Source organism: Heptranchias perlo, chromosome 8 (genome assembly GCF_035084215.1).
Source record: "Heptranchias perlo isolate sHepPer1 chromosome 8, sHepPer1.hap1, whole genome shotgun sequence".
Lineage (NCBI taxonomy): Eukaryota > Metazoa > Chordata > Chondrichthyes > Hexanchiformes > Hexanchidae > Heptranchias > Heptranchias perlo.
Window position 1 is genome coordinate 1,291,847 of NC_090332.1, and position 12,688 is coordinate 1,304,534.

Here is a 12,688-nt window from a genome sequence, read left to right on the forward strand (position 1 = left end):
CCAATGGGAACAGTTTCTCTCTATCTACTCTGTCTAGACCCTTCATGATTTTGAACACCTCTATCAAATCTCCTCTCAACCTTCTCTGCTGTAAGGAGAACAATCCCAGCTTCTCCAGTCTCTCTACATAACTAAAGTCCCTCATCCCTGGTACCATTCTAGTCAATCTCTCTTACACCCTTTCTAAGGCCTTCACATCCTTCCTAAAGTGCGGTGCCCAGAACTGGACACAATACTCCAGCTGTGGCCGAACCAGTGTTTTATAAAGGTTCATCATGACTTCCATACTTTTGTACTCTATGCCTCTATTTATAAAGCCCAGGATCCCATATGCTTTTTTAACCACTTTCTCAATCTGCCCTGCCACCTTCAAAGATTTGTGTACATATACCCCCAGATCTCCCTGTTCCTGTACCCCCTTTACAATTGTGCCCGTTAGTTTATATTGCCTCTCCTCGTTCTTCCTATCGAAATGTATCACTTCGCACTTCTCTGTGTTAAATTTCATCTGCCACGTGTCTGCCCATTCCACCAGCCTGTCAATATCCTCCCGAAGTCTATCACTATCCTCCTCACTGTTTACTACATTTCCAAGTTTTGAGTCGTCTGCAACATTGAGAGGAGTACGACCCCACATTCCTGAATAGTTTCTTATTTTCACAACACACTAATAAGAATTTTAAATCATTATGTTTAATGCAAAAAAGAAACAAACTTCACAGGATATGATAAAAAACCATTAAAACATACCTTAATCTGTGAGTATCCTGGTAATATACTGGGAAATTAATTTCCTCTCTACGCCCGTGTAATTGGGAACTGCAGTAAATGGCAATGTCCTGGTACAACTGAGTCTCCTGCAATTTCCTGGCAGTTCCGCCAGTCTCCCACCAGAATTCTCGAGGAATTTCAGGCTCTTTATCGAACACATTAGTCAGTTCATTAGGACTGAACGTTTATTACATCAGGATCATCTTAAGTGTAATGAACTCTAAACCAACTTTTTACATGCACAGTATCACAATTCCACGATTTTGAGCAGGTCACAACAGAACAAATGTTAGATTCTGTTCTAGGTCAGGAAACAATGACAAAGACTCCACTGCAACAATATGTCACGTTCCATGGGGTTGAGCGAACAGAACAGAGTCAAGCTAAACTAAACTAAGCTAGCATGATGGGAGATGGGTCTCGAGACGATATTGTAGATACCAAATCACTGCTACAAATACTGTACAGTAGCACCAAAATCTCACAGAAATGGGGTATGCTTAGAGCAGCAGGGTGGTAACATGCAATGGAGCAACCATGGGCAGTTTGACAGTCGGGATAAAGGGCCAATCCTTAACCCACTGGGTGTGTGATATCGGCTGTACTATGGGTGAGGTACAAAGCAGGCTGCTGCCTCTCAGCTGGGAGAAAATCAGACTGACAATTGGTCCCGAGCGACTCGTGTGCCTCGTGGGCAGCTGCCAGACAGCTGGACTGGTGATAGTGAGAGTGAAGTCCACCTGATCACACCGACTCGTGGGGCATATTTTGGGGCGACCAAGGTGAAAAGATGGAGCAATTGAAATCCTCTCACAAGTTGGCACAATCAGATGCAAACCCCTGAATGCACAGTGTGTCACAGGGTACAAGTTCTAACTCTTGGATCAGTGTAATTTATCATAACTGATTTACCACCTGATTACACCTCCTCACTGAACAGACCCAAACCCAGAATCACTAAGTCTTTCATTTAATTCTTGCAACCATACATAAAGTAAATCAGTCACCCATTTATAAAATCAGATTAAATCACAGCCATCTCGATTCTCATGGTTCCCAACGTCTTATCAACATGTTCTTGCTTGCCGCTTGAAGGCCAAATTTTTATATACAAATGAGAGGTATGTGAATCTTCATGCACCAATCACCCGATCATTATCAAGACAAACATCTGGAATGGATTGTTTTCCAATCGCAATGTGAGTGGAGAAGCTGAAGAATGAATCGCAAATTATTTTACATTTGCGTAATTCTCGATGGTGTTCTGAGTTGGTACCAGACCTGCGAGAGTGCATGCACCAAGGTTCTCTGATGATGCACTGGAGACCTTGGTGCAAGAGGTGGACAGAAGGAGGGACATCCTATATCCGCGGGGGGGAGGGCGGGCAAAAGGCCCTCCAGACATATACCCAAAAGGCAGTGGGAGGCAGCGGGGGACGAAGTCAATGCCAGGCTCACAACATCATGAACATGGATGCGGTGCAGGAAGAAGTTCAATGCTTTGACATGAGTGGTCAAGGAGAGTGAGGTCAACTGTCAAGTAACGTCTCCCACCAACTGCACCACACACTACACCCCCATCACCCACACACCAACAAACTCTTTCCATCAGTACTCAACTCTTCCAACCAGGTGCTTCCTCTCACCCTCACATATTACTGCTGTTTCAAGCCGCCCAGCCACAACTCACAGGCCACACACACTGGCAGCTATTCAACCATGACAGGCACATCACCCAGACACACGTCCCGCTTTCTTGCAGGAGAAGGTGGCGCATATCAGGAGGCAGCAAGTGGCCGTGGCATTTTGCCCCTCGAGCCTGTTCCGCCATTCAGTGAGATCATGGTGGACCTGTGACCTAACTCCATATACCCGCCTTAGCCCCATATCCCTTAATACCCTTGGTTCACAGAAATCTATCAATCTCAGATTTAGAATTCACTTCACAAGTGAGCTAGCATCAACCGCCGTTTGCAGAAGAGCATTTCAAACGTCTCCCACCCTTTGCGTATAGAAGCGTTTCCTAACTTCACTCCTGCAAGTTCTGGCTCTAAATCTTAGGCTATGTCTCCGCGTCCTAGTATTCAAGTCTAGGAGACCTCCAAAAACAGTTACAAATGTCTCGGCAGCCAGAGGCAATAATCCAGCCACTAACCTGTAAATCCTGGATGGTCCCTTTAAATAGCGCTGATGGGGGGTCCTCCAGGCACTCTAAGACACGGTCAGATAGTCGGGGTTAAGACTGTGCATTGAGTTGAGCGTTAGACACCATTTTGGGACTTATCACTTTAAATCAGCGTTGTACACAGATTGAAGCCATTTTCTCCCCACTTTACATGATTCCAGGGTTTGTTATCTGCGCCAGCGTTAACTCCTATACCAAGATGGCGTCCGGCACACGTCAGGCTGGAAATGCATCTGGGCACTTCGGCAGGCCGCGTAGTGCCAAAACAACGGGTGCGACATGGCCCAATTTAGCGCCCGTGTGCAGTATTTACAAAATGGATTCTTGACATTGAATGAAAGGAACTCGAGAACACAAGCTTTGTCCTTGTCTTACTTACACTGCCCAGATCTCATCAGCTATATTGAGCTTGGCCTGTTTCACTTGTCCCTCAGTGCGCTGTGCTTCAGGTAAAACACCAACACCGTCACTAGACAATATTTGGCAAGACTTATTTCATTTGTTTAACAGTATACAACGCAGTGGCATAAATCGAGTTGAAATGCAGAATTATTTTCACTTTAAATGGAATCAGCTTGATTAAAATTATGAACATCCCTCCACCCCTTTTTTCCATGCAGACAGTGCCAGTTTAATTTAATGTATGCTCCAATCCCCCCACCCCAGATACGATCCCTTCCCTCTCCTGTTTTAAATGAACCCAGTTCAGCAGGTCTTGGCGGATGATTCCATCTATCTCCTGTCTCCTGTCTCACGCTGGTGGTGCATGAATTGATTGAGTTGATGTCAATTTGAGACTGGTTTGGCCTCGCCTGTCCGCACCCTGGCCTGATCCACAGCATCCAGCAAGTTTTTGGAGTCCACTGCAAGTGTGTGAGCAGCTGTCAGCATCTGCTTCTTACATTCTTCACTCAGCGAGGTCACTGAGTTTTGCTGGGCCAGTTTCATCTTGCTGATCAGTTCCGCCAGGTCCTTGTTCAGAAGCTTCTGTGTCCCCTCAATCTGAAAAAACAGAACCCAGGAAATTGCCTTCAATCATTTCAGGAACAAGCGTGAATTAAGAAATGCAGTCGTGTTCACAGCCTCAGTCGCATTCCCACACTTTCTGCATAACTCGAGAACACAAAGCTTGCGTTCTCGAGTTCCTATCATTCAATTCCACAGACTGAGAATGAAAACATACGATTTTATTCAGTAAAAGTCTGCAGGGATTTTATTGAATCTCAGTGGACATTTTGTTGACTTGTGTTACTTGTCTAAAGGTCATCTGCAATCTATACATTTCGAATATTACAATCTATGCACTTCTTCAAACCTCACATTCTGCTTTTTGGTCATACTTCTGTTTTCTAAATTGCTACATCAACGACTTCCATTTTTAAAAATTCTCTCTCAGGATGTGGGCGTCACTGGCAAGGCCGCCATTTATTGCCCTGGGAAGGTGGTGCTGAGTCTCCTGCATGAACTGCAGTCAACATCCTCTGTGGCGGTTTGATACACCCGAGTAACTCACTAGGCAACTTCAGGGGGAAGTTAAGACTCAACCACATTGCTGTGGGACTGGAGTCACGGACAGGCCCAGGCCGGGTAAGGACGGCAGGATTCCTTCCCTAAAAGGACGTTAGTGAACCAGTTGGGTTTTTACAACAATCTGACACTTTTACTGATGACACATTTTTATTTGCAGATTTTTTAATTGCCATGGTGGGATCTGAACTCCCAATGATCCAGATTAGCACCCCAGGCCTCTGAATTACTAGTGGAGCAATATAACCACCTCAGGATCATACGTTGCTCACTGCTGGCTGGATGTTACATTGTTTTAAAGGGGACAGGGCACGAGCACATGAAAGTAGTGGGGGGTTGTACATCTCCAGTGCAGCAATTTGGAATAAAGTTTCCAAGTGTTACACGCAGAGAGGCAAGTGACCTTTGGTTGAGTGTCCGGAAAATAAATAATAAAAGGTCGAATTTCGGTGGGATTTTCCGATTTCCCACGTGACCCCGATGGAATCCCTGGTGGAATGGTGGGAATGGTACATGCTGTTTCCTCATGGTTTCCACTCATCTCCAGCTCAAGTCATATTATTCAAAGATTTTGATGTTTTTTTTAAGCTGAATTAAAATTCTCAAACTGCCTGAGTGCAATTATGAACTCACTTTCCCTGGATTACTAGTCCAGTAACAGAATCACTACACTACCATACCCATAACCAGTGGGGAGCAGTTGGAGGAATCTGCAACGGGGTAATTCTGGGATGCAGCAACACAGAGGGGGGTCTGAGGATGTGGAAAGATTTGGAAGAGGGGTCTCCAGCAATAGGATCTTGGAGTTCTGCCAGCGTAGGGAAGTGGGTGAACTGGCAAGGCCAGTCTTTTTTTTATTCGTTCATGGGATGTGGGCGTCGATGGTGAGGCCGGCATTTATTGCCCATCCCTAATTGCCCTTGAGAAGGTGGTGGTGAGCCGCCTTCTTGAACCGCTGCAGTCCGTGTGGTGAAGGTTCTCCCACAGTGCTGTTTGGAAGGGAGTTCCAGGATTTTGACCCAGCGCCGATGAAGGAACGACGAAATATTTCCAAGTCGGGATGGTGTGTGACTTGGAGGGGAACGTGCAGGTGGTGTTGTTCCCATGTGCCTGCTGCCCTTGTCCTTCAAGGTGGTAGAGGTCGCGGGTTTGGGAGGTGCTGTCGAAGAAGCCTTGGCGAGTTGCTGCAGTGCATCCTCTGGATGGTACACACTGCAGCCACAGTGCGCCGGTGGTGAAGGGAGTGAATATTTATGGTGGTGGATGGGGTGCCAATCAAGCGGGCTGCTTTGTCCTGGATGGTGTCGAGCTTCTTGAGTGTTGTTGGAGCTGCACTCATCCAGGCAAGTGGAGAGTATTCCATCACACTCCTGACTTGTGCCTTGTAGATGGTGGAAAGGTTTTGGGGAGTCAGGAGGTGAGTCACTCACCGCAGAATACCCAGCCTCTGGCCTGCCATTGTAGCCACAGTATTTATGTGGTTGGTCCAGTTAAGTTTCTGGTCAATGGTGACCCCCCAGGATGTTGATGGTGGGGGATTCGGCGATGGTAATGCCGTTGAATGTCAAGGGGAGGTGGTTAGACTCTCTCCTGTTGGAGAATCAGTTTCTTTCTTGGACACACGAATCTCCATCAAAGACGGGCACCTCAGCACCTCACTCTACCGCAAGCCCACGGACAACCTCACGATGCTCCACTTTTCCAGCTTCCACCCTAACCACGTCAAAGAGGCCATCCCCTATGGACAGGCCCTGCGAATACACAGGGTCTGCTCAGACGAGGAGGAACGCGATGGACACCTACAGACGCTGAAAGACGCCCTAGTAAGAACGGGATATGACGCTCGACTCATCGATCGACAGTTCCGACGGGCCACAGCAAAAAATCGCATAGACCTCCTCAGGAGACCAACACGGGACGCAACCAACAGAGTACCCTTTGTCGTCCAGTACTTCCCCGGAGCGGAGAAACTACGCCATGTTCTCCGCAGCCTTCAACATGTCATCAATGAGGACAAACACCTCGCTATGGCCATCCCCACACCTCCACTACTCGCCTTTAAACAGCCACCCAACCTCAAACAGACCATCGTTCGCAGCAAATTACCCAGCTTTCAAGAGAACAGCGTCCACGACACCACACAACCCTGCCACGGTAACCTCTGCAAGACATGCCAGATCATCGACACAGATACCACCATCACACGAGAGGACACCACCCACCAGGTGCATGGTTCATACTCCTGTGACTCGGCCAACGTTGTCTACCTCATACGTTGCAGGAAAGGATGCCCCAGAGCATGGTACATTGGCGAGACCATGCAGACGCTGCGACAACGGATGAACGGACACCGCGCAACAATCGCCAAACAGGAGGGTTCCCTCCCAGTCGGGGAACACTTCAGCAGTCAGGGACATTCATCCACCGACCTTCGGGTAAGCGTACTCCAAGGCGGCCTTCGAGACACACGACAACGCAAAATCGTCGAGCAGAAATTGATAGCCAAGTTCCGCACCCATGAGGACGGCCTCAACCGGGATCTTGGGTTCATGTCACGCTACACGTTACCCCACCAGCGAACAAATGTTATCTGTTTTTAATATAATGGGTCATTTGCTGGCTTTCTCTGCCTTCCGGATGTTTCTGCCTCTCTCTGTTTTTTTTTGTTTTTTTTTTTTTGTTTTTTTTTTCCTGTTTGTTTTTTTGTTGAATGTGTATTCGGGGGTTCTGCAGGTGACACCTCTCTGTCTGAACACGGTGATTGCCTTGGCAACGGGCAGTTGCAGGGGCAGTCTGTAAACACCATGTATTGTTCTGTGATGTATAAATGCGTAGGCTTCAAGGAGCTCCTGAACATTTACCTGACGAACGAGGAAGCCTCCGAAAGCTTGTGAATTTAAAATAAAATTGCTGGACTATAACTTGGTGTTGTAAAATTGTTTACAATTGTCAACCCCAGTCCATCACCGGCATCTCCACATCATGTTGGAGATGGTCATTGCCTGGCACTTGTCTGGCGCGAATATTACTTGCCACTTATGAGCCCAAGCCTGGATGTTGTCCAGGTCTTGCTGCATGCGGGCTCGGACTGCTTCATTATTTGAGGGGTTGCGAATGGAACTGAACACTGTGCAGTCATCAGCGAACATCCCCATTTCTGATCTTATGATGGAGGGAAGGTCATTGATGAAGCAGCTGAAGATGGTTGGGCCTAGGACACTGCCCTGAGGAACTCCTGCAGTAATGCCCTGGGGTTGAGATGATTGGCCTCCAACAACCACTACCATCTTCCTTTGTGCTAGGTATGACTCCAGCCACTGAAAAGTTTTCCCCCTGATTCCCATTGACTTCAATTTTACTAGGGCTCCTTGGTGCCACACTCGGTCAAATGCTGCCTTGATGTCAAGGGCAGTCACTCTCACCTCACCTCTGGAATTCAGCTCTTTTGTCCATGTTTGGACCAAGGCTGTAATGAGGTCTGGAGCCGAGTGGTCCTGGCGGAACCCAAACTGAGCATCGGTGAGCAGGTTATTGGTGAGTAAGTGTCACTTGATAGCACTGTCGACGACACCTTCCATCACTTTGCTGATGATTGAGAGTAGATTGATGGGGCGGTAATTGGCTGGATTGGATTTGTCCTGCTTTTTGTGGACAGGACATACCTGGGCAATTTTCCACATTGTCGGGTAAATGCCAGTGTTATGGCTGTTACTGGAACAGCTTGGCTAGAGGCGCAGCTAGTTCTGGAGCACAAGTCTTCAGCACTACAGCTGGGATGTTGTCGGGGCCCATAGCCTTTGCTGTATCCATTGCACTCAGCCGTTTCTTGATATCTCGTGGAGTGAATTGAATTGGCTGAAGACTGGCTTCTGTGATGGTGGGGATATCAGGAGGAGGCCGAGATGGATCATCCACTCGGCACTTCTGGCTGAAGATGGTTGCAAATGCTTCAGCCTTGTCTTTTGCACTCATGTGCTGGACTCTGCCATCATTGAGGATGGGGATGCTCACAGAGCCTCCTCCTCCCATTAGTTGTTTAATTGTCCACCACCATTCACGACTGGATGTGGCAGGACTGCAGAGCTTTGATCTGATCCGTTGGTTGTGGAATCGCTTAGCTCTGTCTATAGCATGTTGCTTCTGCTGTTTAGTATGCATGTAGTCCTGAGTTGTAGCTTCACCAGGTTGGCACCTCGTTTTTAGTTACGCCTGGTGCTGCTCCTGGCATGCTCTTCTACACTCCTCATTGAACCAGGGTTGATCCCCTGGCTTGTTGGTAATGGTAGAGTGAGGAATATGCCGGGCCATGAGGTTACAGATTGTGCTGGAATACAATTCTGCTGCTGCTGATGGCCCACAGCGCCTCATGGATGCCCAGTTTTGAGCTGCTAGATCTGTTCTGAATCCATCCCATTTAGCACGGTGATAGTGCCACACAACATGTTGGATGGTGTCCTCAGTGCGAAGACGGGACTTCGTCTCTACGAGGACTGTGCGGTGGTCACTCCTACCAATACTCTCATGGACAGATGCATCTGCGACAGGTAGATTGGTGAGGACGAGGTCAAGTAGGTTTTTTCCCTTGTGTTGGTTCGTTCACCACCTGCCACAGGTCCAGTCTGGCAGCTATGACCTTCAGGACTCGGCCAGCTCGGTCAGTAGTGGTGCTACCGAGCCACTCTTGGCGATGGACATTGAAGTCCCCCACCCAGAGTACATTCTGTGCCCTTGCTACCCTCAGTGCTTCCTCCAAGTGGTGCTCAACATGGAGAAGGACTGATTCATCAGCTGAGGGAGGGCGGTAGGTGGTAATCAGCAGGAGTTATTGCCCATCTGTAGTTATCCTGAACTGAATGTTTGTTTAAGTGCCTGGAGTGGCTTGATGCAATCAAGAGTCAGTGTATGTGGGTAAAACAATGGCAGATTAAAGTTAATACATGCACTCCAGGAATGGTGTTGAAATATTTGAAGGCCGTGTCTTCAGCCATCTTGGTCCTAAGCTCTGGAATTCCCTCCCTAAATCTCTCCGCCTCTCTCTCCTCCTTTAAGACGCTCCTTAAAACCTACCTCTTTGACCAAGTGTTTGGTCACATGTTCTAATATCTCCTTCTTTTTGACTTGGTGTCAATTTCTGTCTGATGATCGCTCCTGTGAAGCACCTTGGGACATTTTACCACGTTAAAGGCGCTATATAAATGCAAGTTGTTGTTGTTGAGTGACGCTGAAATAGCGACTGGTGAAGCTAGAAATGATCTTGGAGTCTCAGTGAACTCAATGCTCAACATTTCCAACCAATTCAGAGCAACAATTAGCAAAAGCCAATTGAATGTTGAAATCTATAGCAGAAACAGGAGAGCACTGGGGTGAAATTCGACTCGGGCAGTAACACAAGCAGGCGCTCGTCAATCGGCCGCACATTTTAACTTCCGCCCGATTTTCACGTAAAACCAGCTGCTGATTCGCTATCATCCATTTTGTGCTGTCGCCTTAAGTCGAATTTCATGCTCCAAAAAGTCACGATCAAACTGTGTGGGGCTTGTGTCAGACTGCACCTCATGGACTGCATCCAGTTCTGATGATTGAGACACAAGGGAGACATTCAAGGCAGATCCTTCATGTAATAGGTCGTAGTTATGAGGAAAGACTGGAGAAACTGGAGTGATTAATGCACGGAATGGACTCCCAGATAAAGCAGCAGAGGCAAAACCTTGCCGTCATTTCAGAAACAATTGGATGGTGCAGTGGGCGGACATTAGGGTCTTTCTGGGTTTATGAATTGGAATGGGCAGAACGTCCTTCCCGAGCTGTAATTTTCTTACGATCTTGTAACTGGAGTCACGTGTAGGCCAGACCCAGCAGGGGGTGGCAGACTCCTGGCCCCGGAGGACATGAGTGAACCAGCTGCTTGCCTGCTCATTTTTCTGATGCCAGCCCACAAATGACCAGATTTATTGAATTCAATTTGACACCTTGCCATGGTGGGATTTTAACTCATGACCTCTGGGTGGATCATCCAGTAATATAACTATTTCACAACTGTGGTATTGAGAAGAACTAGAATAGCTCTTCATAAAATATTCATGTATAGAACAGAGGCGGCTGCAGAGATAGTGGATGCATTGGTTATAATCGTCCAAAATTCCCTTGATTCTGGAACGGTCCCAGTGGATTGGAAGGTAACAAATGTAACCCCGCTATTCAAGAAAGGAGGGAGAGAGAAAACAGGGAACTACAGGCCAGTTAGCCTGTCATCAGTCGTAGGGAAAATGCTGGAATCCATTATTAAGGAAGTGGTAACAGGGCACTGAGAAAATCATAATATGATTAGGCAGAGTCAACATGGTTTTATGAAAGGGAAATCGTGTTTGACAAATATGCTGGAGTTTTTTGAGGATGTAACTAGCAGGGTAGATAAAGGGGAACCAGTGGATGGAGTATATTTGGATTTTGAAAAGGCATTTGATAAGGTGCCACATAAAAGGTTGTTACACAAGGTCAGGGCTCATGGGGTTGGGGGTAATGTATTAGCATGGATAGAGGATTGGTTAATGGACAGAAAACAGAGAGTAGGAATAAATGGGTCATTCTCAGGTTGACAGGCTGTAACTAGTGGGGTGCCGCAAGGATCAGTGCTTGGGCCTCAGCTATTCACAATCTATATTAATGACTGAGATGAAGGGACCGAGTGTAATGTATCCAAGTTTGCTGACGATACAAAGCTAGGTGGGAAAGTAAGTTGTGAGGAGGACACAAAGAGTCTGCAAAGGGATATAGACAGGTTAAATGAATGGGCAAGAAGGTGGCAGATGGAGTATAATGTGGGGAAATGTGAGGTTATTCACTTTGGTGGGAAGAACAGAAAAACAGAATATTTTTTAAATGGTGAGAAACTATTAAATGTTGGTGTTCAGAGAGATTTGGGTGTCCTGGTACAAGAAACATAAAAAGTTAACACGCAGGTACAGTAAGCAATTAGGAAAGCAAATGGCATGTTGGCCTTTGTTGTAAGGGGGTTGGAGTACAAGAGTAAGGAAGTCTTACTACAATTGTACAGGGTTTGGCGAGACCTCAGGTGCAGTACTGTGTACAGTTTTGGTCTCCTTATTTAAGGAAGGATATACTTGCCTTAGAGGCGGTGCAACGAATGTTCACTAGATTGATTCCTGGGATGAGAGGGTTGTCCTATGAGGAGAGGTTGAGTAGAATGGGCCGATACTCTCTGGAGTTTAGAAGAATGAGAGGTGATCTCATTGAAACATATAAGATTCTGAGAGGGTTTGACAGGGTAGATGCTGAGAGATTGTTTCCTCTGGCTGGAGAGTCTAGAACTAGGGGGCATAGTCTCAGGATAAGGGGTCGGCCATTTAAGACTGAGATGAGGAGGAATTTCTTCACTCAGAGGGTTGTGAATCTTTGGAATTCTCTACCCCAGAGGGCTGTGGAGGCTCAGTCCTTGAGTACATTCAAGGCTGAGATGGATAGATTTTTGGACTCTAGGGGAATCAAGGGAAATGGGGATCAGGCGGGAAAGTGGAGTTGAGGTTGAAGATCGGCCATGATCTGATTGAATGACGGAGCAGGCTCGAGGGGTCGTATGACCTACTCCTGCTCCTATTTCTTATCTTATCTTATTTTAAGAAACCCATATGGCCCACCATGCCAAATTCAGCCAATGGATGAAGTTTCCTCTCTCAGGTTGGGATGGAACAGAATAATTGCATCGACTATTTCTGACTCTATGGTTTCACCCCAGGAATCCAGATTTAAATCTAGTCCAGTTTGAGAGGCTAAAGATCATCTAGAATTAGAGAAATTTACAGCACACAAGGAGGCCATTCAGCCTATCGTTCCTGTGCTGGCTCTTTGTTAGAGCAATACATTAATCACGCTGCCCTGTTCCTCTACTTTTCCATTAAAAGATGCAATGGTCTCAGCCTCAATCACTCCCGGTGACGATGCATTCCGCAGTCCAACAACCATCAATGTAAAGAAATATCTCCGATCTTTTCTCCTTATTGTCAGTGACAATTTTAAATTGATGACTCTTCGTGCTGAATCCTCAACCAGAGCAAATCGTCTTTCCCTACTCACTCTATCAAAACCTTCTGCATAATTTTAAAAACCTCTATTAAATATCCTCTCTGCTCCAGTGGAAATTGTCCCACTCTCTCCTCTTTTGCCACTGTCCAGTGCAAAGTGTGAGAA

The 12,688-nt window shown here is 46.8% G+C and overlaps 1 protein-coding gene across 7 annotated transcripts in view; it reads right to left on the minus strand.

Annotated features, from left to right (window-relative positions):
• Nucleotides 1–674: 674 nt before the first annotated feature.
• Nucleotides 675–12,688, minus strand: part of ptk2ba (protein tyrosine kinase 2 beta, a) — a 158,004-nt gene continuing 145,990 nt past the window's right edge. For all 7 annotated transcript variants that reach the window (XM_067988486.1, XM_067988479.1, XM_067988483.1 and 4 more), the window contains one exon: nucleotides 675–3,958. In XM_067988486.1, the coding sequence (XP_067844587.1) occupies nucleotides 3,743–3,958 (216 nt within the window). In that variant the 3' untranslated portion in view covers nucleotides 675–3,742. The remainder of the gene's footprint in view (nucleotides 3,959–12,688) is intronic.